Source organism: Acanthochromis polyacanthus, chromosome 16, assembly GCF_021347895.1.
Source record: "Acanthochromis polyacanthus isolate Apoly-LR-REF ecotype Palm Island chromosome 16, KAUST_Apoly_ChrSc, whole genome shotgun sequence".
Lineage (NCBI taxonomy): Eukaryota > Metazoa > Chordata > Actinopteri > Pomacentridae > Acanthochromis > Acanthochromis polyacanthus.
The window spans coordinates 10,916,980-10,940,562 of record NC_067128.1 but is presented as its reverse complement, the minus strand read 5'-3'; the positions used below and the strand labels follow the sequence as shown (position 1 = coordinate 10,940,562).

The window sequence follows — 23,583 nt, the reverse complement described above, 5'->3', positions numbered from 1 at the left end:
GTGCTAAGAGCATTACTTCTCACGCAGCTTTCTTCTTTATAACTCGTCTGTGTTATTGTGTTTTTGTAGGAGGAGTGCAGAGCTGCCTCATTAAATTCCATCGAAGACAAACTCCTCTCAGTGTTTGAGTGTCATCAGGTCAGCCCGGTCAAACAGTCATCTGCTTAGTGAGGAAACAACAATGGAGAAGAACGGAAAGTATTTTCTTGAAAACTTCCAGTTTCTAGTAAAACCCTAGATCAGAACTGCAGAAAGCGTTAGCATGCAGCTGCTGAAGCCAGATGCAATTACTCTAATGCATTCCATTTAGTGCAAGATAGTTTTATCATTATTGAAGCCATTAAAATATCTGTACCAGAGGTTTGAATGGCTGGGAATGAACAATGAACAGCCTACTCAAGCCAGAATATAAATGAGTTTGAAGGCTTTTCTCTGGAACACTTTACTGGCAGTCTGGATCCTTTTTTAAAGCATGATTGACATTTTTCACATAAATGGAAACTTTTCTATAATTGTTGAGCTCATAAATCACTCAACCTGGATTGATTTCATGCACTGAGAACACTTGTTTCCTGAGCATTTTGGCCCTCATCTACTGACTGACATCCTTTAGATTAGCAGCTGCCCCTGTTGCTGAAGACTAGTCTGCCCTGTAATTGAAGCTAAAATGACAATAATTTAGATTTTGAATTATTAAAGAAGGACAGCAGGTAAACTGACTAAAACAGCAGGTAGGCATTGAAAGCGCAGTGCACAAAGCAAGTGTGCCTTTTTTGTGATACAAACAGTGAATTACCAATGTACAGAGGCACATAAGGACATGTGACTGCAGGGGACAGGTACAAAAGGTAAGCTCGGGTGATGAAGCATTAGTGAGGTGTCAAGGGAGCCCAGCTTCTGTCAGAACTGTTCTATGTGGTCAGCTTTAGTCCCTGGTGTCTGTTATAAAACTGCAACCTTTAAAGAGCCCATTTTATGCCTTTTGGGTTTTACCCTTGTGTTATATAGCTGCTTTTATGTGCATGTGAAAGGTCTGCAAACTTACAAAATCAAAGAGTTATTTCCTCTCACAGAAAATACTGCTTTTGAGCAACCTGAAACGCTTCATTTGAAGTCCAGCATTTTCCTCTGTTATTTTCAAATCGCCGGGTAACACATTTGATAATAGCAGCAAGTTCGTCATGCACAGTCCAACAATAATTCCTGGTGGGAATGTTTCTGCCACTTCTCTTTGACCTGTGATCATAAATCTTATTCACATTCGGTCAGTCAGTGGACCAATCAGAGCTGAATGAGCTTTACAGGTGGTCTTAAAGAGGCAGCAGCTAAACAACATATAGACCCCAAAAATAAAATTATTGTGAAACTTGTAAATGAGTATATTCTGAGCTCTTTAAGCATGCCGTCTCTGGCACTTATTAAGCTGCAAACAAACTGTCGAAGTACATCTCTGCTGCATGTGTATGGGAGGATGAAATAACATTCATGTTCCTTCATTATTTTCTATTTTCTCTTGCCTGTCTGTTTGCGGGTCCTCTTGTTTCCAGCAGTCTGTGCGTGACTCCGTCATGGCAACCAGCATTTTCAGATTGTGTTTGCTAGCAGCATAGTAGTGTAATCCATACTCAATGAAGCCCACATCTGATTAATATGTTACACAAACACTGAAAAACAATGATTGAGCTCAACAAAAAAAAAAGTTCTGACAACTTCTAATGAAATTATGTTCAACAACAACAACAAAAAAAAAAACACACTGCGTTAGGATTAGCTTTCCTTCTCCAATCAAAGGCATTGTTAATTACGAACTACTTAATAATAGTTACCAGAAACAAAAGATTTTAAAGTTATTACTCAAAAAATTAAGTAGGTAACATATTTAATTGCCATTATTTATTATAACACTTTTAGTTGACAGTTTTTTTTAATTAAGTTGCTCCAATGTTAAGTATGTAGGGGAGGGGACTTGAAATAATGACTTCAATGTGAAGAAAAATCAAGCTACAATGTCAAATTTCAATAAGTTACAAAAACTTGAACATTTAAACGTTTTAATGAACTAATGCTAAAATGTGAGTCTAAATTACAAACCATTTTAATTTAATGTAATTAATAACATTACACAACCTGTCAAAAGATACTGTTTGCAACTTCAAATGTTAATTTAAATCTGTAAAATTATATTTTTAACATTGCAACGACACATAATAAAAGAAGTATTTTTTAGAGAAACTTTGGCATGAAAACACACAAGCTCTAGAGCTGAAGAATTAATCGATTTGAAGTAGAAATCAATTTGAAACTATGCAATTAGCAAATTGTAAGGGCTCAAACTTAAGATTAAAAAGATGCAGCATATCTGATTCACTGTTTATTATTTATAAGTACTTTCACCTGTTTCAGTGGTTGCTGACAGAAAGGCCCTATTGTTTGAATATTGAAATTATTTAATTACATTTTTTATTACCTTGTTTAATCTGACACAATCACAGCTTTTGTGATTACTATTCTATCTACTATGCCATTTAAACATGTAAAAAATACATGAACAAGAACATAGTGAATGTTTTCATGGTGCTGAACATTTTAAATCCATTACGCAGTCAATGTTGATCTGAAGCTTTAAAAAAATGACATTGCAAACCGCAATATTTGCTAAAATAAAAAACCCCATCCCAGTTAGCATATTTTTCTGCAAAATTGAAGCACTGACTGACACCCAAAGTGAGCTACTGTTTAAAGTGAAAAAAATAGGATCAGGTGAACAGTTAGATTTCTCTTCTGTCCACAGTTACTTGGATCTTGAATGAACTGTCGCAGTAAAAAGCACGCTAAATCTGCTAGCAAAAAGCTCTGAACAGCCAATGCATTTATGTTCCAACTCCTTGATCAGGACTACAGCTTTGGTTTGTGACCAAAGTGAAAACATCACAGACACAAGTGGCCAAAGTCTGTTTCCTGCCGTGGTCCATTTGGGTACAGAGGCTCACTGAAACAAAGAACACAACTGCTGCTACTTTGTGCCGAAAATATCTGGCTGACGGGAGATTTGGACTGTTCATTGCGATGCTTGTGGGACATGCACTTGTATTTCAAAGGGCACTTCCAACTGGGAGGACACCCTTTGGCTGACCCAGAACATGGTGGAAGTATTCCATCTGGCTTGGGAACATCTCGAGTTCCCCCAGGAGGAGCTGAAGGACATGGCTGCGGAGAAACACATCTGAGCTACTCCACTTTTGTTGCTTCCATGGATAAACAATGCTCATTTATGTGGGGGAAAAAAAACTTTCACTAAACAACTTGAGCATGTTGAAGAAAAAAAATTGATATTTAAACAGCGTAAAAATATAAAATTAATGAAAATGTGACATGAAAGCATTTGGAAAGGTGCTGGTGGATAAGATGGAGAGAGAGAATGACAGCGCTGCAGAGAAACGAAGGTCCACAGAGACATGCAGCCAAGCAGTGACAAAAAATATCACCAACCAGATCCACAAACCTGCTTTGTGAACTCTAAGACAGCTGTGACACCAAAATAAAAAAACGTCATCCTGTCAGAGTGCTGCTTATACTGATCTTGAGAGAGTAAGGTCTCCGTGCTGTCAACAAACAATAAAAAGTTCAGAATCAATATGTTTGAAGTGCTAACACGGCACCGTAGCTGGAGAGAGAGTGGTGAGTGTAGATAAACTCCAGGCCACGAATGCATCTTCATTCCAAACAAAGAAACACAGACAGAGATATCGTCAAAGTGAAACAAAAAGCTAACCAAATTCCAAACAGTGGACAGCAAACTGCTTTTAATTAGTTTGTATCAATTTAAATGTAATACCTTAGAGCAAGATGTTCCAAACAGGTCTGCATATGTGGCTGTTTCGAATACACTGATTTATTCATAGCGGCCCACAACAATATCAACACTGACCACCACATATTGATTCTTTTATTCTACTATTTAAAATGGGTAAAATCTTATTCATTGTAGAGCTGTGCAAAGCGCATTGATTTGCTCAGCCCCTCCTTGCCCCGCTCTCTCTCTCTCTCTCTCTCTCTCTCTCTCACACACAACACATTGACCAGCCCGTGAACAGCCCCTCCTCTCCGTGCACACTCTGAATCAAAACATGCACGGGAGGAAGGATTGTTGTTGGCTTTTCCCCGCAGAGTAGATGGCTGGCTGAAGTCCTGAACAGAATCAATCCGGCGTTCATGAATCATGAACACCTCTGCACAAATTTGCCCAAAGCTGAGGCGTTCAAGTTCACTTTGATAAGCTCTTAACGCTACGCCGTCAATCTGTGAAACCCAGCTCCATAAATAAGTTATTAGCAGGTATGTGAGGAACCACGTTAGTAAGGATAGCTATAGGTTAACATCGGAATACATCTGAGAAGCCAAGATAAGCACACTGTAGATTTGTAGCTGTTAGTCAATAATGATGACTTGTGCAAATACATAACAACAACGGTAGATTCTTCACGCTGATGCTGAATGTTTGCTCCCAAATCTGAATAAATATTGAAAAATGTTTTCAAAGACTTAAAAGGGCTTTAACTGAGGGGGCGCAAAGGCAGTCAGAACCAGAGGTATTTGTTTTTTTTTACATATTTGACACAAAGTGAAGCTGCATATATTGCTTAGTTATTCACTTGTCACAGAACTTTGAAAATAAAATATTAACAGTATAATTTAAGAAATCAAGTGTGGGCCTCCTTCTGCACACACATCTAATGAATCTGTATGAAAAAACAAAATTAGATTCTTGGAAAATTCCAAAGTATATTGCTTGTTAGATACTGAACCTCCTACCTCAAAAAACTACCTTCAAACAAATCGGAACAAATTTGAAGTTAGTTAGATCCACACACATAAAGGTACTCTGATGGTTGTAGAAGAATTCTGAAATGAAAGCCATGCCAACATCCACTACAAGTCCCTCCTGAGCATTTTAGAAAGAGGAAATTTGGTTCCCTCAGCATTATCCTTAAATTATCCTTCAGTAAATTAAAAACAAGCTAAAGAGAGATTCAGGAACAGTCAGAGGGTTCTTGCCAGAGGATCTCAAACAGCAATCAAACTCACAAGAAGTCAAGAGATCAAAAATGTGAAGTGGTGTTTGGCCTTGGACCGCGTTAAAAACAAGCAATAAAATGTAAAAATTGCTTGCGAAGTGTTAACCAGTGAAGTGCAGAAAGAATTGCAGCAATGTGGTTGTTTTTACTGGAGCGAGTTAAAAGTCAAGCAGCAGCATTTTGGATTAATTGGAGGCTGAGATTGTTTTTCTTTACTCATACCGAGGTAAAGTGTGTCACAGTAATCAAGCCTGGAGACGCTGAACGCATGAATGACCTTTTCTTCCATCCATCCATCCATTCTCTATACACCACTTAATCCTCATTAGGGTTGCGGAGGGGCTGGAGTTTACCAATTAGCTGAGGTACCCACAGAAAACCTACGCACAGGAGAACATGCAAACTTCATGCAATAAGATTGCGGGAAGACCGATTCACTGTGCAGCCTTTCACCTAATAATAAGGCATGGCCCGTTACATTTCTATTCTAATTTGAACATATCATTACGCACTAAATACTTATTGTGTTTTCCGCATGTTCAAACAGCATTTCAAATAAATCAAAAAACTTGCAGCAAGGCTAATATACAGTCATAATAGCTAAGGTTAAAAGGTAAGTAATTAATGAAGTCCAGCACAGTGCAGGTAGTGTGTATAAGTGTGTGTTTTCTGACCCTCAGCCCCTCAGTGAGCTGGATATCTGTCTCTGAGCTGCGTGAGGGAGGGGAGGCATCGAACAGTGAGGTGTAAGGCCATCGAGCTGAGTTATGATCACACACACAGACAGAACAGAGTGAAATGAGACAGACACAGTGGTGATGTCAGAGGGAAGGTCAACAGGAGGAAGGAGACCGTCAGAGGGAACGAGCAAACGCCCTGTCAATCATTCAGTTGCCATAGCGCTGTCTGGTAGGACGAGGCCTAAAATGAGCTATAAATAGAGCAAGGCAGGATGGGAAGAGGACAGAGGACAATTATGACACATCAGCCAGGGGTAGAGGTGTGTGTGTGTGTGTGTGTTTTGTAGTGTTTAGTGGTAATTATTGGTCTCTCTCTGGGATGGAAAACATCAATCCAAAATTAAATCTTGATGAGCCACCACAAATTGTCAAACCTGGGGGCAAACGCAGATTGCACACATATACACACACTCAGAACTTGAAGCTACATCTCTGTGAGGACCACGACCAAATTCTGCTTTTCTAAGCACACTCCAAAACGAAAAAAAAAAAATCTTACAGAATTAGAATAAGTTTACTCTCATTAAAATGCAGATAGCAGTATAACAAAATTTCGAAAGCACTACCTGAGTAAAGTGTGTGCGAAACAAAGTCTATAAAGACCTTGCAGAAAGTGCAGAAAGTCTATGAAGATAAAGATAAACAGACTGTTATTGTGCAGAAGTACAATGAAATTTGTCTGGAAGAACACGACAGTTGGCAGCAGTGCAAATAAGAATAAATAACAATAGCAGAATGGCAAAATAGATAAAAATACTCTTCAAAATAAAAAGAATCAATGTACAATATACAAAGTAAAGTTGTCAGTGTTGATAAAAAAAAGATGGAAAAAATGTTCTCTAACAGGGCATTAAATACATTCTCATAAAGCTGAGTGGATGAAAAACATTCGCAAAAAGTTACAACATTCTAAGCTATATATTATATAGCACACACACACACATACATACATATATATATGCTAGAAGTCTGTGCTAAAATTTTAAGTGTAGCAGCACCCAAGGGCAGATGACAATAAACAAGTGTGCATATGCATCTTGACATCAAAATTAACCCAAATGTCAGCTGATGCGACATTCTCAAAACCCTCATTGAAAAATCTTCAGTTTTACGTGCACACGGAGCAGAAGTCACACAGGTCCTTCATTCTTACAGTGAAGAAAATGACCCCCACACACACATTTTTGGCAGATTCCCCTCCATTGTTTCAAGGGCACAGCGGAGTGAGTCTCATAGAGATGATCTAATTACTGTCATTACCAGCATCTAATTGGAGCTTTAACATTAGAAGATTAGCTCAACCACTAACTGTGCTAACCTATTTTGGTGTTTCAGAGATCAAGGGAGGGGGGGAGCAAATTCAGAGAAGCAAAGATGGACAACAGGAGAGAGAGAGAGAGGGTGTGCTTCCTAGCCCAAAGAAAATGAGTACTGTTCTGTTGTGTATCATTTACTCACTTAACTTCATGAATCAGCACAGAGAGGACATGACAGACAGAGGGGGAAAGCAATGTGTGTGGCCCCGCAGTGCCTCTTCTCCCCTTTCAGCCTCCCCCCTACTTCACTAATTAACAATTGTTTAAATCCTCCTCTAATTCTGCAGACAATTGCCCTATTTGTGTGTGTGTTTGTGTGTGTGCTGCATGCTGAGGGTCCCTCACACCATTCACCAGATTAGTCGAGCTACTCTCGCCAAGCGTCGCCCACAGCGACCAAAGGTAATTGCTTTTTAATTAAGCCTCCGGCGCTAATCCCAATGATATTTAGCAGGCACGAATTGGCGCACACACATATTTGCACACACAAACACTGAAGGGGGGGCAGAGACTAAATACTTGGCTATAAACTGGACAAATGTGTAATAGGCTTTGTTGGTATTTTTCTTTTGTCCACAGCGGGAAGCAGGGCAAGCGGTGAAAATAAAGTCGCTCATGTACTGAAGCAATAAATGAATTTTCACCCCATGCCCAATCTGAGAAGACCCTTTAGACAGAAAATGAGCACTTGGGTCGATTCTAGACAGTGTGTGAATCCATGTGTGTGTGGGTGTGATTATCTCCCCGGTGACCCTCGAATAAGCCCTGCAAACCTCAACGACGGCAGAGGAAATCACACCTCTATCAAAGATTCCTTCTTCAATCTTTTATATTCTCTAGTCAGTGTCTGGTCTCACTTCCCATCTTTCCTTTCCTTTTTCCACACTCAATTCCTACCTCCTCTTGTCACAATACCCTTCTTTATTATCCTCTATCCTGCCACATTGTCATGTTTACATCTCTCTTTCCTCACTTCCATTTCTCCCTTAAACTTGGCAGCCATTTTCTTGACTGTCATGACATGTTTTTCTTCTGTGTTTTGAGTCACACTCCTCGCTTCTTTTCAGGGAAACCAGAGTCATCATCCTGAGGGGTAAGGAGTGAAAATGTCCCTCTTTTCAGACATTTGTATGATAACTATGAAATGTGCTGAACCGATGAACACCCACACTTGCAGTGCTGCAGTAAATCTAATTTGATTCCTTGTCGCGTCTAACAGCTCTGAATTTTCTTTGATGTCTGTGGTCCGATGTGTGAAGGTACCACTGAAGTGGAGCTAAAGCTTATGTTGGGCTGTCTTTCTCAAACATTTCCATTGCTCACGCTGATCCCCTCCTGTCATTTCTGATCCCTCTCCCAACTTTCTTGGGCATCACATAGAGCCGTCTCGTGTCTAAGCTTTTAACCGAGTTGTGTGAAAAGGACATTTCTAATTTAATGCGTGTTTTTAAAGCTTGTCAGCACAGATACTACAAGACAACAGTAAGAACTCCTTTGGGCAAAGTTAAGTTTTTAAACTAACTGCTCAGCATTCCTGTGAAGTGAACATCACACCCATCATGTTATTTTTCTACACGATTTTACTCAGTTGTATTTCTGCTGTGGCATTTGACTCTCACAGGCTGTACCCTCCCTGCAGATTACAGACTATATATAGCACGATTTATCTTTAATCTCCCCGTGATATAACAGCGAAAACCATTTTCAGCTGCTCTTTGTTTTTGCTGCACCACAGTATTTACCTCTTAGGGTATGCTCAGTGCACTATCCTCCTACTGTTATTGCCTTCATCCCTTTACCCCTCTCCCTGGGTCTCATTTTTTTCTGGTATTTTGTTCTTCTTTCTTGTCCACTTTCGCTCCTCTGATACTTTTTGAAGGGTCTTATTGTCTTTCAGCTCCCTTCCTCTTCACTAAGGCCACCGACAGCTCCAAGTCAGGGCTATGTCCTTCATGAGAAACACGTGAACTGGACCTGCAATTCACACGATTTAGTAAAGATCTTCTTGTCAGAATGCTGAACTGAACTTCCAGGTAGATAATCCTTCATTTCTTAAGTAGGAAAAGGGAATCATTTCCTCCACTAAGCTAGCCTACAAATAGGTACATTCATGTACAGTAAAAAAATGCAGACACTAAAATTGAAACAAAGACGCCAAATCCTTGGGTGGATAAGGCAAATCAAATTATGTTTATACAATTTGTTGCCTCTGATTGAAATTGGTCCTCAAAGGAATGACCTTGCATGATCAATTGTTGCCGTGTCAGAGAAAAGCACTTGATCAATGTTTTAGCAGTGTGTAATGGTCTGTGTCAAAAGTGTAGCATCAAAGTGGGCTCAAGTAGCATGTAAGTCATCTAAGAGTCGAGGAAAAGATGGGCAGAAGGTTTTAGGAGGACGGGAGGAAAAGCGGGAGAGCATGAATGATTTAAGAGTGGCATGCGAAAAGCAGATGACAGCATAAATAGAAAGAGGATGATGCGAGCCAGAGCATATGCTGCATATGGTGGTATTAGGGAAACTGGTACCGAGAGCAGCTCTGACAGGAGAGCAAGAATACGGGCACAGTACAGGGACTCTAGTTCAAAGTTTGGTTTTCCTAGAATGTGGTTTTACAAAAATCTCACAAGCTTGGTTATTCAATCAAAAATTGTTTGTCTCTGTAGACTGGTTCGCATTCAAAAACAGAATGGCACCAAGGCAAAGACACTTGCCCAGATGTGAATCAGAGATTTGAGGAGTGATAAATCACTCAAAAATGTGCACCGTCTCTTCCATAAAACAGATGAATTACAAAATCATTTGGGCTCAGTGCGGCGCAGAAATAAAACACCAAACCAGTGAAACGTAGCAGGAGCAGACGTTATCTTCCAGCAAATGTTCCTCTTCTTTTTAAAGAATTAATTACCCTTGACAAGAGAGGGAAAATGTCCAAAGGTAGAAGAGAATCACAGCAGAGACAGAATGTTGAGGTTAATGCAGGTAAACAGAGGGGAAAAAACGCAGGGAGGGTTGAAGAGGAGAGAAGTAGCAGGGGATAGCGAGAAGAAAACTCATGCAAAATTTCAGGTAAAATCTGTCGCATACTAACTGGGTCAATCCTCTTCTGATCATCATTCTGGTCTTATCGATTGAGTGAGGCCCACTATGTGTCGGGGAGTGTTTGTGTGAGGATTACACACCGTAATCTCTTCTCCAATCTGAAACTGTGATATTTGTCAGCACCACAGAGGTGTGGATACTCACACAGAGAGAAAACACAATATGGACTGTGAGTCAGCACTGTGTTGGACTGCTCACCATGGATATTGGCAGGGTGGGACACTGGATGTGGTGCTAAGGCCTTGTCAATGTGGATTGATTGTCAGACCAAGAATAGAAAAAGGAGCAAAGGAAAAATGATGGCAGCCCGAGTTCCATTTCCTCGACTCAGGTTGCCCCCTGGACTGTACCCTGACTCGGTCGGGCAAACAGTGATGGAGACACAGACGGCAGAGCGAGGGAGAGTTGGAAGGTCACAGAAACCTTCAGCTGGCAACAAAAATGACTGCGCCCTGCCTCTAGGTCAATATGTTCTCTCCTTCTACAAATCTTACAGCACTTTTAACATTTATTGAGAGACGGTCATGACAGAGGGGAAAGAAAGGAGGACAAAAATCCTGAGACGGGTTTGAATGAATGACTGTGTGGTGTGTGTCTTTTGTCCACTGAGCCTGCAGGACACTAATCTCTATCCTGTCTCAGCTCGATGCGATCCAGCTCAGGAAGTCTGCGCCGCCCATAGATCATAATGTCAGGTGAGTTAGAGTGTTCTGGCCAAGTCTGCTGTCTAAAAACAAACAAGTCCTCCGGAACAGCTGGGTATTGAACCTCAGACCCCTTTAAAGACCGCCAGGAATGTGTTTCTGGTACAAACTGCTCAAGTCTCTGTCATGTCTTGTTCATACATAAGATTTTAAAATTAAAATATAAAAAAAATGACACTATTTCAATGTTGTTGTTTTTAGATTTTTAACATTTCTAAATAGAGGAATTACAACAGGTTAATTTGTGGGTCCCTGACAGGCACTGTTGTGCTAAAAGAGGATGTACACTGAACAGGCTTGTGTTTTCTATGAATGGAGAACATACCTGATTGTAAGACAAGATCATAAACATGAGCACTGTTACCACACAGGGAGAAAAGACTTAAGAGGCAAGGCTCTGTTTGTCCCAGCTTGTCACTTTAAGGCTATTTTATGCTGTCTGTGCTCACATCCACAAGGGTACACGGTGTATAAATTTCATCATCCTTCCAAAGCTGCAAGGGTCCACGTGGATTGCCTGTCCAAAATTTGTCTGTCCACACTACAAGCACACCAACTGCACATGCTCCAGGAAAACAAGTAGAGCTAAAAACAAACACTTAGTATGAGGGGAGAATGTGTAAGAAGAATCACAGCCATCCACACCTACAGAAATCATCATTAACTGAAGCTGTACTTAAAGTGGTCACTGCAGAGCTTTGGAGGGGCTTTGATTCTGTACATGCTCTGAACTGGCAGAGTCCAAACACTGTGGGACGTTCTAAATTCTCCAGAGATCCTGTGCTATATCCACCAAGCGTGAGGAGCTGCTATATCCTGGAAACTACCTCTTTACAGGTTGGGTTCAGTGCTTTTTAACATCTGTTTGAGAACTCTGACAGGTAAACAAGGGACCAGATTAGAGGTGAACAGCGCAGATTTTTAAGGTTTGTTTTCATCATCATGGGAAGTAGATGCAGCAAATGGTAAAGTTAAATCAGATTAAATTAGTAAATTCAACTGTGGTAGTACAAAGTATCCCCACATTTTTGGGTCTTAGAGCTCAGTTCAAAATTCTGAATTGTGAAGCAGTTAATTTAATTCTGTATGAGCTACACTCTGAGCTTACGCTTGTGAAGCATGAACTTGTTGCTGTTAGGTGGATTTTTCAGCTTCAGAGAGCACAGCTACCCATTAACCCCTGCTTCCAGTCTCCATGACAAGCTAATCGCAAGTCAAAAACTGCTGCTTTGAAAGCAGAAATCGATCATACAATCCAACAAGTACATTGCGTTTGCCATTTAAGCAATATTAGTGCAGTCTTAATATGGAGAAACGTGTTCAGCACTCCCATCTCTTCATGCCTGTCTTTCCCATCTTTTTTTGCTTTCTTCTAAACAGCAAACTGTTGCTTAGTCTCGCATATTGAAAGGCTGGATGGCTACAAAGCTTTTCAGAAACATAAAGTATACATGATGATAAACCACACAGGCATTAGTGGGTTTAGTTTGCTGTTGGAACTTGCCTGAAAGCCACTAATGGAAGTGCGCTTTCAAAATCCATCACTAGGGCACATAAACGCAAACCCTCCACACACATGCATTACCGGCTCAATAAATGGGTTTACTGGATGTGGGAGAGACAAAATAGGATGTAGACAGCGAGAAGACAGAGCGAGGTACGTCAAAAGACTTTCATTCCATTTATATTTGCATCTATTATCATCAAGCATAGCTTAATGCATATTTTATCTCATCCCAGACTGGTGATTCTCAATCACAAAGCAAGTTTTTCTGTCCTCTTTGCCTCATCTCATCACAAGCGAATGGTCACTTTCTGCAATAACAATAATTGGGGACAGGAGAGCAGCTTAACTCCAGGCTCTACCAATGAGTTAAGTGCCATTTCACATCACTACTGCTCCCAATAGCAAGTCCATCTGCGGTGATTTACATGTAATGTTGACTGGGAAAGAAATCCTGTCCTCATTTTCTTTTATTGTCGCTGCTCATTCCCAATACTGTCTTGATGAATTCAAATGACCTGCATTTATGAATCTGTTACCACATAATTCACCCGCCTGTGACTCATCACTCAGGCTAACTGCAGAGTAAGTGGGTGTGTGAGTACACTTGTGTTTTAAATGTGTGTATGCACATACGTGTGAGAGAGGAGAACGCATGTGCGTCTAAACTAAATGTGTGTAAGGATGCGTGTGATTTGAGTGTGAGCCAGGCTGCTGGGGGTAAAGTGCAGAGGGGGTTATAAGCCTGCACCTGAGGCTCTAACTGCTAATGCTAACACTTGCTAATAACCCAGAGGACCCCAGCGGAGCCTCAAGGACAGAGAGGTCAGACAGCTGGGCTCCATGCCCACGCTTGAGTCACCTGTCCTGGGGTAGCAGTGAGCCAGGAGCAGAGGTGGAAACAGTGTGGCGTCCAAAGGCCAAAGCATTTGCCATACAAACAGTAGGGAAGACAAGGCATGACTGCACATTATCACCGCTTCAGGGCTGCTTCTAAAGTGGGTTTTGGTTGAACGCACATGCACACAAAGTAGGAGCCAACGCCACAGTAATGAGAGTAGGAGGACGCTCCTCCGGAGAGAGGTAGGCCCTTCAGCCAATTCCCAGCTCGTGATTACACACAGAGAGACAGTGCAGAGCAAAAGTGAGGAGATGAAATGAGCCACCAGGGCCCCTCTGCGCGCCACTCAGGAGTACTATTCACAAGTAAACTGGTCGCGTCACAAGCGTGCAAGCAATCGAGAACAGACAGCGCTACAGAGGAAGGACTCCAGGCTAAAGGACAGTGAAAAGGTACAATCAGGATTTTTCAAGGATTCGGTGAACCCCACATTTACATTTCAGGCATTTAGCTGATGCTTTAATGAGGATCCACAATAAATGCATGAAGGACTGTGTCCATAACCAAAGCCGGAGGGAGCCCCGTATAGACGCAACATTTCTCCAATAGCACACAACCTCATTAAACTTTATTGCTTTGAATTGGTAAAGTATGGGAAGAAAACAATTTACGCACCAAATGATAGATGGAATTCTAAAAACAGTTCACGTTAAATGGCTTCTGCTTGGAAATACTGCTAAGCTCAGTATTATACATCAACATAATGAGTGCTGTTAAGAGCTCATGCAAATACACATACACCCAACAGCCACCAGCAAAGCGCGATTAACAGAAAAAGGTTATGACTCAGTAGAATTTATAAACTTCCCCTCATTCACGACACAGTAAGTCAGAACAGAAGCCACAGTGCTCTGTCCTGCTACTGTTAGATAGTGAGGATCAATGTGACGGAGACGAGTGTGTTTTAAGAAGTTAAGCTAGAGATTGCAGCTTAACTGGATTGCCAAGGATAAAATGAAGCTTTCGTGTCAGTGGGATTGATGACAAGAACTGTTGACGTGGTCAGGTCAGCCAGGAAGTGATGGAGATTTTTTTTTTTCCGAGATTTTAAAGAAAAGTGTGATTCCATTACATCCCGCAAGAAAATAATGAATTAAAAATAGCATTATTGTATACGCTGTCAAGTTATTCCCCTCAAAAGTAATTAGGGTGGTTAAATTTTGTATTAATCTGAATATGCTTAAAAAGGGATTCCAGTTTATTTAGGTACTTAATATCCTGAGTCAGACAATAGCCATGTGGGCTGTTTAAGGAGCAGCGCTGTCCCAAAACAAAAAGAATGGCTCGACCCAAGAGGGAGCGCTCCGAGCAAATCCATCATCAGGAAGTCACTGTTCCAGTCTGGCGGCCAGTGAGTGCACCCCGGGGAAGCAGGACTAGCCTGGCATTACTGATTCCCCCAAGGGAAGGCCAAACGAAGCTGGAATGACTGATGCAACCCAGGGGAGGGTAATCGGGTATGGAATGACTGATGCCACCCACCAGTAGGGACACAATCCAGGAAGGTCTGGCCTCTAAGGATGCTGAATGGAGCCAAATGAGCGATTCAAGTCCGGAGTCGATTTAGTTCGGAATTAATAAAAAGGACTAGTGGTGGTTCTTTGTGCAATTGCTGTGCATGTGCAGGGAAGCACAAAGGATCTGATTTCACTTGCAAGGATAACTCCGGCATCTGCAAGATAAACTGAGAAAAAAACATCAAAATTGCTTAATGCTCTGTTTATCGCTCTCGTGTTACATTTTTTCACAAGTCTTGCCCTTGCGCTTCTCTATTCTTTTCTAGTTTGGCTGCAGAGATAAGAGAGAGCTAAATAGACTTTATCCATGATCATATTTATGCCAAATACAAAAAACAGATTGCTAAACAACCAAACACAAGCAGTAGAAAAAGGTGGAGCACTAAACAGCAATGAATTCAAGGATGGATTAAATTGAGCCACCACATGTTTATAGAGGCAGGATTGAGGCTGGGAAGTAATCCGAAACTGTTCTCGTGCATTAGTCTCTCTCTCTCTCTCACAGCACTGTCAGATCTCAAACAGCTGGTCCCCTCTGCCCCCTGACTGGAAACAGGTCAGTGTTGTGCAACGCAAGAGAGACAGCAATAAAGATCAGCAATCAATTATGACCAGTGGGGGAACAAAATGACACCAGTCCTGCACACATCAGTACTCTTTTTCTCTTGGGTAAAAATCAATCGCGCTCCCAAACGGCTGCTGTAACAGGTTAGAGTGAAAGGACTTTGTGTTTCATTGAACATCACAGTCTGTTCAGTTGTATTCAAGTGAACATGTGGTAGGAACTTGCTCAGCTGTGTGTAATGCGAGCATTTAGACAACTTTGCCGTAAAAAAGTCTGTTAATAACTTGCTTAGGAGACTTAACTGATAGTTACGACCAATACAGAACAAATTCTCATCAATCCATTGTCCACTGAGTATATAATGTCAGGATAAATACCACAAACACACTCTTCCCCACTTTGTTAGTTACATTGTAACAATGTCTGCATCACTACAGAGTCAAAACCAACTTCTAAACTACAAAAAAGAAAACAAGAATAGAAACAAAAATACAAAGAACACATACCACAACGGGGATGCACAGTTAGAATTATTCTTTACTATGCAGAGAGTGCCAGAAAGTCCCAAAGTCAGAGAGGTCTATACTTATATACGTACATGCATATATCTTTAAAACAGCATACTGTGGAGGTGACATCAGCTGGAACAGAATGTCTTGACAACCGAATGACTCATGAATAAAAAACAAAAATAGAAGAGAAACAATGGATGAGGCAAAGATAGACTACTTTGTGATCAACTCCACTGGAAAAGAAACACACACATGCAGCAGAAACTTTGCTGACAGGTATATACAGACAGCCTTCAAAACAGCAAAAGTAGTCTCAAAAACAAATCCAAAAGCCTGAAACAGACTCAGCTTGTGCAAGGTGAATCAGAAGAGAAGCCAAAAGCTTCAGTAGCATGCACGACTCCAATCATGCAAGTTTAAAACAAACTTGAGTTTAAAATTAGAAAAAGGAAAATGGAGAAAAACAAACGACAAAAAATGAACTCTCCGTTCTACTGCTCAGTCTCTCCACATACCTTGCAGAGTTTCTGGTAGCGCGGCGAGGAGATGGCCATCCTCTGGAGCCTGTGTAAGAAGACCACCACTTTCTGGAGGGAGGTCCGGACCATGGCCATCATCTTAAGACTGCTACAAGTCTGCAGCAGCCTGCTCCTGGTCCGCATGCTAGCACTGCCCTACCCCACTCATATTGTTCTCCCTCTCCCTCTCCCTAGCCAGCCGACCAGACCCCAGCCAAGCTGACGTGATGCGCACACACACATGTACACAGAGAGAGAGAGAGAGGGAAAAAAACCCACACACACACTTACAAGTGTACTCCGCTCAGCATGCACCCACGTTTCGTCACATACACACACAACATCCAATGAGCGCAGTCTCAGTTAGCGTTTTCTCTCTCTCTCTCTTTATAAACAGTCACACAGCTCTCAGCATGCACACACACATACGATGATGCGGGCGAGCCGGACAAGACGAGACACTCACTTTCTCCTCCACGCGGACATTCACACGCGCAACCCCGAACCGCAGAGCCAGAAGGGAATCAAATAAATCACTTGTGACGGCACCCTGCAGAGTCAGAGAAGGGTGACGGAGAAAAGAAGAAAGAAGAAGAAGAAGTAGAAGAAGAAGAAATATCTAAGGGAGATCGGAGTGGAAAGTGCCGGCAAGCTGGGAGGAAAGGAAAGGAGGAAGGCACGAGTTGCGCTGGATGAGAAGCTGTTCATATGCGGCTCACTTTTTACTGCCACTGATCCAGAGAGAGAAAGAGAGGGAAGGAGCGAGAGGAAAGAGAGAGAGAGATACCAAGGGAGAGAGAGAGAGAGAGATGAAAAGCAGCAGTGAGGGAAGGCAAACAACGCCTGTGAAGGGAGACTGACATTACGCCAGGAAGCCAACTGATCAATGAGCAAGAAAGAGAGAGAGCGAGAGAGAGAGAGAGAGAGAGAGCGAGAGCGAGAGAGAGAGGGCAACAATGAAAATGAGAGAGAGTGACGGAGAGGGAGTGAGGGAGTGAGCGAGGATTCGTAACACACAATAGAGTTGCGAAGAGGGAGGGGTTATTTCGGGCATCCAGGGTTCCTGGAAGTAGAAGTCCCATTCATTTTCTGCACTGGCAATCTTAGCTGGAGCACTTCCACAGCTGAGATGGACATGAAATTCTTGGCTGAATCATGAACAAAGAGATGAGTAAGGTGTATTGGAAACTGTCTCTAACGTCAACGATAAAAAGTAAAAAATTTCATCAAAAACACACGGAAACAAGCATCATTTTGGTAAGAATCATCCAATCACAGAGCTTGAATTTCTGGTATGTGCCACTCAGAAAAACAAGTGAAAACCCAAATTGATGCTTGGTAATACATGTAGCTTAAGTCAGCAAGTTCCCTGGGTCAATTCTGGATGAATTCAACATTTGTGCCATTTTCATTTCCCCCAGTTTCAAAGCAATTTGCTACAGCTCTAATTCGTGACTTCCTTCATCTCCAAAACAGCAGCCGAGGATCATGAGCAACAAAGTGTCTATATAAGAGCTATTTTTAGAGGTTTCTGTCACATCTTCCCATCCACCTCTGCAAATAGAGTTTGCCATTCTTGTTGTCTCAGCCTCAGACACCTGAGATATGATCACTGAACAAATTTCATGTGGTAAGGACATTTAAAATCTGTGAAAGCCACCGCCTCTCTGAATCCTCCAAAATCCACCATTGGGTTTAGACAGCATGTTTGTACTTGAAAGAATCACGTGAAACACCCAGTTCCATCAGAAAATTAACCAAATCAAAGCTTAAAATTGTGATATTTCACCAAAATCACATTCTACATGCCTTTTAAAAAATTCCCCTGAAATAAACCGCTTGCAGTGACCTGTCTTCTGTAAAAAACAAGAAATTCTGCACTCAAGCCAGGACAGGCAGAGCTGTGACCTAAAGTCACACGATATAAAGTCACGGATTATGTGTCATGTTTTCAAAAATATTACCTGAGAGGAGAGCAGGGAAGACTCTCTTAGCTGATAAAAGACAAAAAGAAGAGAAAGTGGAAAGGGCTAGGGCAGAAGGGCTAAGTCAGGAGAGGATAAAAGGTCTTTAAATCTTTTATCTGTACAGAAAACAGCTAAACTTTTAGAGAATAAATCTATTGGAAGCAAACAAGTATTGATGGGAAGACATCAAGAGACTGAACGGTTGGAGAAGGAAAACAGAGTCAGATAAAAGCAGAGATAGGCGTAAAATCATCAAAGATCATCATAAAGCAGCTATTTAGCTCCTGCAGAGTCACTGACTGCGTTGAATTATACCAAGGTGGGCATTTCAAACCAATTCATGCTCTCTATGACTCTTACTGTTTGACTTTTATTTGAAGTGCTGCTGGAAACATACTCTCTTGCTCCCAATCACAAGACAAGAGGCATTTATTTGAAGAGAGGATGGAAACCTCTGTACCGCCCAAGAGCAGCACACTCACCAACAGTTCCCCATAATGACAAATTAAAATGAGCACAAACTCATACATACACAAATTCTGTGTCCACAACAAGAAGGATTACAGTGCTGGCTTTCTACAAGTGAAGGCAGACTCCAAGGCAGAGAAAAAGACTGAACACAAAGAAATTGTTTAAATCAACATTCAGTTTACCTCCACAGCTAGCTGGAGTAAGCATTTACCAACACACACACACACACACACACACACACACACACACACACACACACACACACACACACACACACACACACACACACACACACACACACACACACACACACACACACACACACACACACACACTGAGAGGCAGCATGATAAGCTTACTGTGGAGTTCTGTTTATACAAGGCTTAACCGGCTACGGCACCCATTTCAGTCATTCCACAGAGTATTGACTCAGTTTCACAGGGAATTACAAGGAGACTGAGTGTTTTGTTGGTTCTGCGTTAATGGCACTGACAGTACCATGCCTCTGCTAAGAGGCTGTAGAAAGCATGTATGTCTCACTTGCTCACGGTCAACACACAAACACACACGGTGTTACTGCCCAAAGCGACACACGTAAAAGTCGAGCTTGATAAAAGCGCCTGTTCCGGCTGGGTGCACCTTTGCGCTTCTCTGATGTGAACCATTATCACACTACTCTCTACCATGTGTGGTAAAATGGAGTGGCTCACTGGGAACTGAATACTACAGACCACACAGCAGCTCCAGTCAGACATGAGACGTTACATACCATCAAATGATTTTGTGCTTCTGATACTATTCATAGCGTGATAATTAAGAATATCATAGTTTAATTGCCATGTCTGTACTGGACTGTAGCAAATTAATGAGCAGATCTGCTTTACGACGAGTCGGGATTCAAATTTTACACATATTCCTCAACAGAATTGTGTCATGATGGTTTTATATAAAATAATCGTCATACCTGATCCACATGATGGAGTGACTGTTCACTGTAGTTAATGTTAGTCCAGCTGCTGGAAACAGCTGCTAAGCTTGAACAGATGTCCACAAATACCATGGCAGCACATGTACCAGTCGTCTGTCAGTATTTACTGCCACCTCTAAAGCGTAGAAATGCGCAAACCAGAGCGACGCTGAGACATTTCATCACTTCAGAAACCCTGTTTAACCTCTGTAACCTGAAAGTGTGAGAGTTCTCTGTTCTTCTGTCCTGAAGGTAACAATACAACGACCATTAAAATGTACATTATAGAGTGGCTGTCAAGCAATCTATAGTTATTTGGACAGTTTGATCAGCCTACAATTAATGCAGGTTTTGTCTTTTGTTGATCTTTTGTGTCACGCCGCTTCCATTACCTTTATGTACTGTCCAGTCTCTTAAGTATGACAAATGTTAAACACTGCTAAAACTGCTGAAGTTTACTGCCACAACTTTTTCAAGAAAGTAAGCACATTTAGACATGTAAACGACAGCGAGTCATTTGCTGCACTACTGAGGGGTGAGCTGTTACAGTTGTAGTTCATAAGCTACATTTGCCCTCAGGTCGAGTTCTGAGCTCCATCACAGCTGTCAGGATACTATTTTACTGTAAATGTCTAAATTGTTTACTCAAGTTAAACACTTGTCATACCAAGTGTTTTGTTTTCTTAGTTTCACAGCAAGATATTTACACTAGTGACATCATTATGTGCATGGATGTTTCTCATCACTACATACACAATGTGACCTCTGGCATCATTAGAGTAATTACCAAAGAATGGGAACAGGTAGCAAAACGAACCATGAACCATAATTTGTTAGAGCTATACTATCACTACACATGGACATACTTATCAGTGTCTGAATGAACAGACGGATGAAGCAGCAATGCTACATATTACAGGTCTGAAAAGGGCTGAAATCAAAAATCTCTTCATCTGTTAATCACATCCTAGCTTATAGTTAACTGACTGGCATGATCAATTCTAAACAAACATTTCCCAAAAAACATTTCAGTGCTATTCAGCATCGACACTTTGAAGAAATTTCAGTTAATGTGCCATATTTGTATTCGTCGCAGCTCCTGACCACTCACCAACCGTGGGCTCAGTATGAAAACAGCAGTCAGAATGACAATAACCCTTGTCCAAACATTGTTAATAAAGTAATTTAACACTGAATGGTGGCACAAAAGTAATTTTCATTTTTTAAAAAGACAAATGGGGAACAACTCTGTCAACAAACATTAGTTAAGGCTTAAAGTCTGTCTCTGTTGCATTAACCCACTTTCTATGCATGAGTGCTATCAGTCAATCTCTACTACAACCAGTAATTAAACAAAAACAGGATGAATAAAGGAAGTGGGCGATAATTATTCAGAGAGATCCACCAGTGTTTTGGTGCACCAGTATTTCTACATTAAAGTGTGACTCACAACCAAACACATAATTACTTTGACACTTTTTGGGAATAAAATCCAATATTGTGCAGAGTGTGCCCTTTTAAACTTTAAAAGGCTTTCTAATAATGGATTGTGCTTAACACTGGGTTGAACAATATGTTAAATATTTCCAAACTGCAACCTTCAGACCAACAATTGTGGATATGTTTGGAGGGGAGTGTTTGACAAAGAGAATACAAAGTCAGATATTTAGGATTTGTTGTTTCCAAACCAGATGAAACCTAAATGTAGTGCAATCTAAATAAAGCAATGCGCATTTTATACTAACGTATAGCGCCAGCAAAAGATTCCAGCACTACCAATAAGTCACCTTGAGGCCTGATAAACTGTACAGACAAACTAAACAGCCGTCCAACACTATTCAAACAAGAGGGTGAGAGCAGAGGATAGAAGATGCTTGCAACACCAAATAAACTTGCCAGCAGGGATAAGAAATGCCATCAAATAATCAGGATGAACACTGACAGGTACAGTATTTGGTCTCAAACTTGATTTCTAAATTGATTTTCAGCATTAATCAGTCGCACAGCAGCCACTAATCTTAATTGTATTTAATCACAGACCTGCTTTGTAAAAGACAGAAATCAGTGCAACAAGAACAGTACATAATATAAAGCCAGTTCTTACTTGTGTTAAATTTGAATTGCAAGTCCATCATTCGGTGAGCTGAATTCTCAATGAGGCAGACCTTTAAATTGGCAACATAATGACAAAAAAAACGCTCCAAAAATAAAAACTTTCAATTAACTCAGCCAGTCCATCCATCGATCCATTTTCTAGAGCCTATTTCAGCTACTCCGCCAATCACGACAGCTAAAATATTTCTGTCCCATCTCTACATCAGTACAACAAATACAGTCTGATAAACAAGATAACAACATCCATTATTTCCTGATTATCAGAACTATATTTGCACCAAGACCAAATCTAGCCACGACTCAACAGGTTGCAGAAGTTCTTAATAATGTCCACAAAAATCTGATAAATCCTCAGAAATCTTTGTGGTAATTCATGCAGCAATTCCATGGCATTTTCTCTAAATCTCGTTCCGTTTTTAAATAGCTGGACAATGGAGAGACAACAAAACAGAGTGTCATTCTCAGAGCAAGAGATGAGGACAAAATTGGCGGGGGTCAACATTTTCAAAAAAGACACTACGCCTTCAGAAGAGAAAAAGATCAGCGCCTGTTATATCTGTTGAAACGGTGAGGTGAACCGACTGTAGGATTAAAATGTTACATCAAGATGAGATGTGTCAAACGGCCCCAGAAGGAAGGTTTGGGTAAATGACAAGCAAGTGAGAGCAAGCGAACGCGCACACACACTGGATTCCAAAGCCACACAGGACAAGAAGATCAATGAGCCACATTCAATGCACAGTGGCACTCACATGCCCTCTGTATGCCCTCTCATTCACAGCCCTTTAACCAGCAGCACATGGAGGCGTACACACACACACACACGCACACGCACACGCACACGCACACGCACACGCACACGCACACGCACACGCACACGCTTCAGTTCAGCTGCTGAAAGATGCATTAATGAAGGATGACACTGAGATAATAGGCTAGCACCTGTGCATCAATTCGCCACACATTCACAGTTTATCAATTTGCAACCCTACCTCCAGTTGTTGCCTCAGCTCCTTCACGTGGACGGAGTCCTGCGACACATCTTCCCTCTGGGAGGCGTCGGCCAGGACGTTGACAGTAGTCTCTGCCTCCTGGAGCCATTTGAGGAAGGACTCCAGCTCCCTGAGAGACACCTGGACGCTTTTCAGTTCAGTGTCCAACTGGGTCTGACGGTCACTCGCCCTGCCAATCAATACCGAGGCATCAAACAAGACTATACATGAGCAAAGATGTGATTTATGGGTAGAAATACAGCAGCAGTCAATAGATTATTAAATAGCAGCTGGTAGAAGCATTTAAACAGGAAAGCAACTGAGTGTGTATGCACCTATTGTTGATGCTGTTCCAGACAGCGTTGTGTTTGTCTGTAACCTCTTTGATCCTCCTGGTGTCGTCAGTAGCATATTCTCGCAAAAGGTGACTGGACAGCTCATTGAAGGCTGCAACTGGAGCTTGGCCTCGGCCCAGAGCCTGAAGAAACTCCTGTAAAACAGTCAGCGCTGTGGTAATCAGGAGACAGACCATCACACCGAAAACGTGACAGATGTGATTCACTGTGTAAACTGTACTACACTTACTTCTTTTCTTACAGCTTTCTATATATGGTTTC

General features: G+C 41.4%; 1 protein-coding gene across 1 annotated transcript in view; it reads right to left on the bottom strand.

Moving 5' to 3' along the window:
- LOC110953978 (dystrophin) overlaps positions 1-23,583 on the bottom strand; it is a 197,865-nt gene that overhangs the window by 128,974 nt on the left and 45,308 nt on the right. The window contains 2 exon segments of the mRNA XM_022198233.2: positions 22,967-23,156; positions 23,302-23,456. Coding sequence (XP_022053925.2) covers positions 22,967-23,156; positions 23,302-23,456 — 345 coding nt within the window.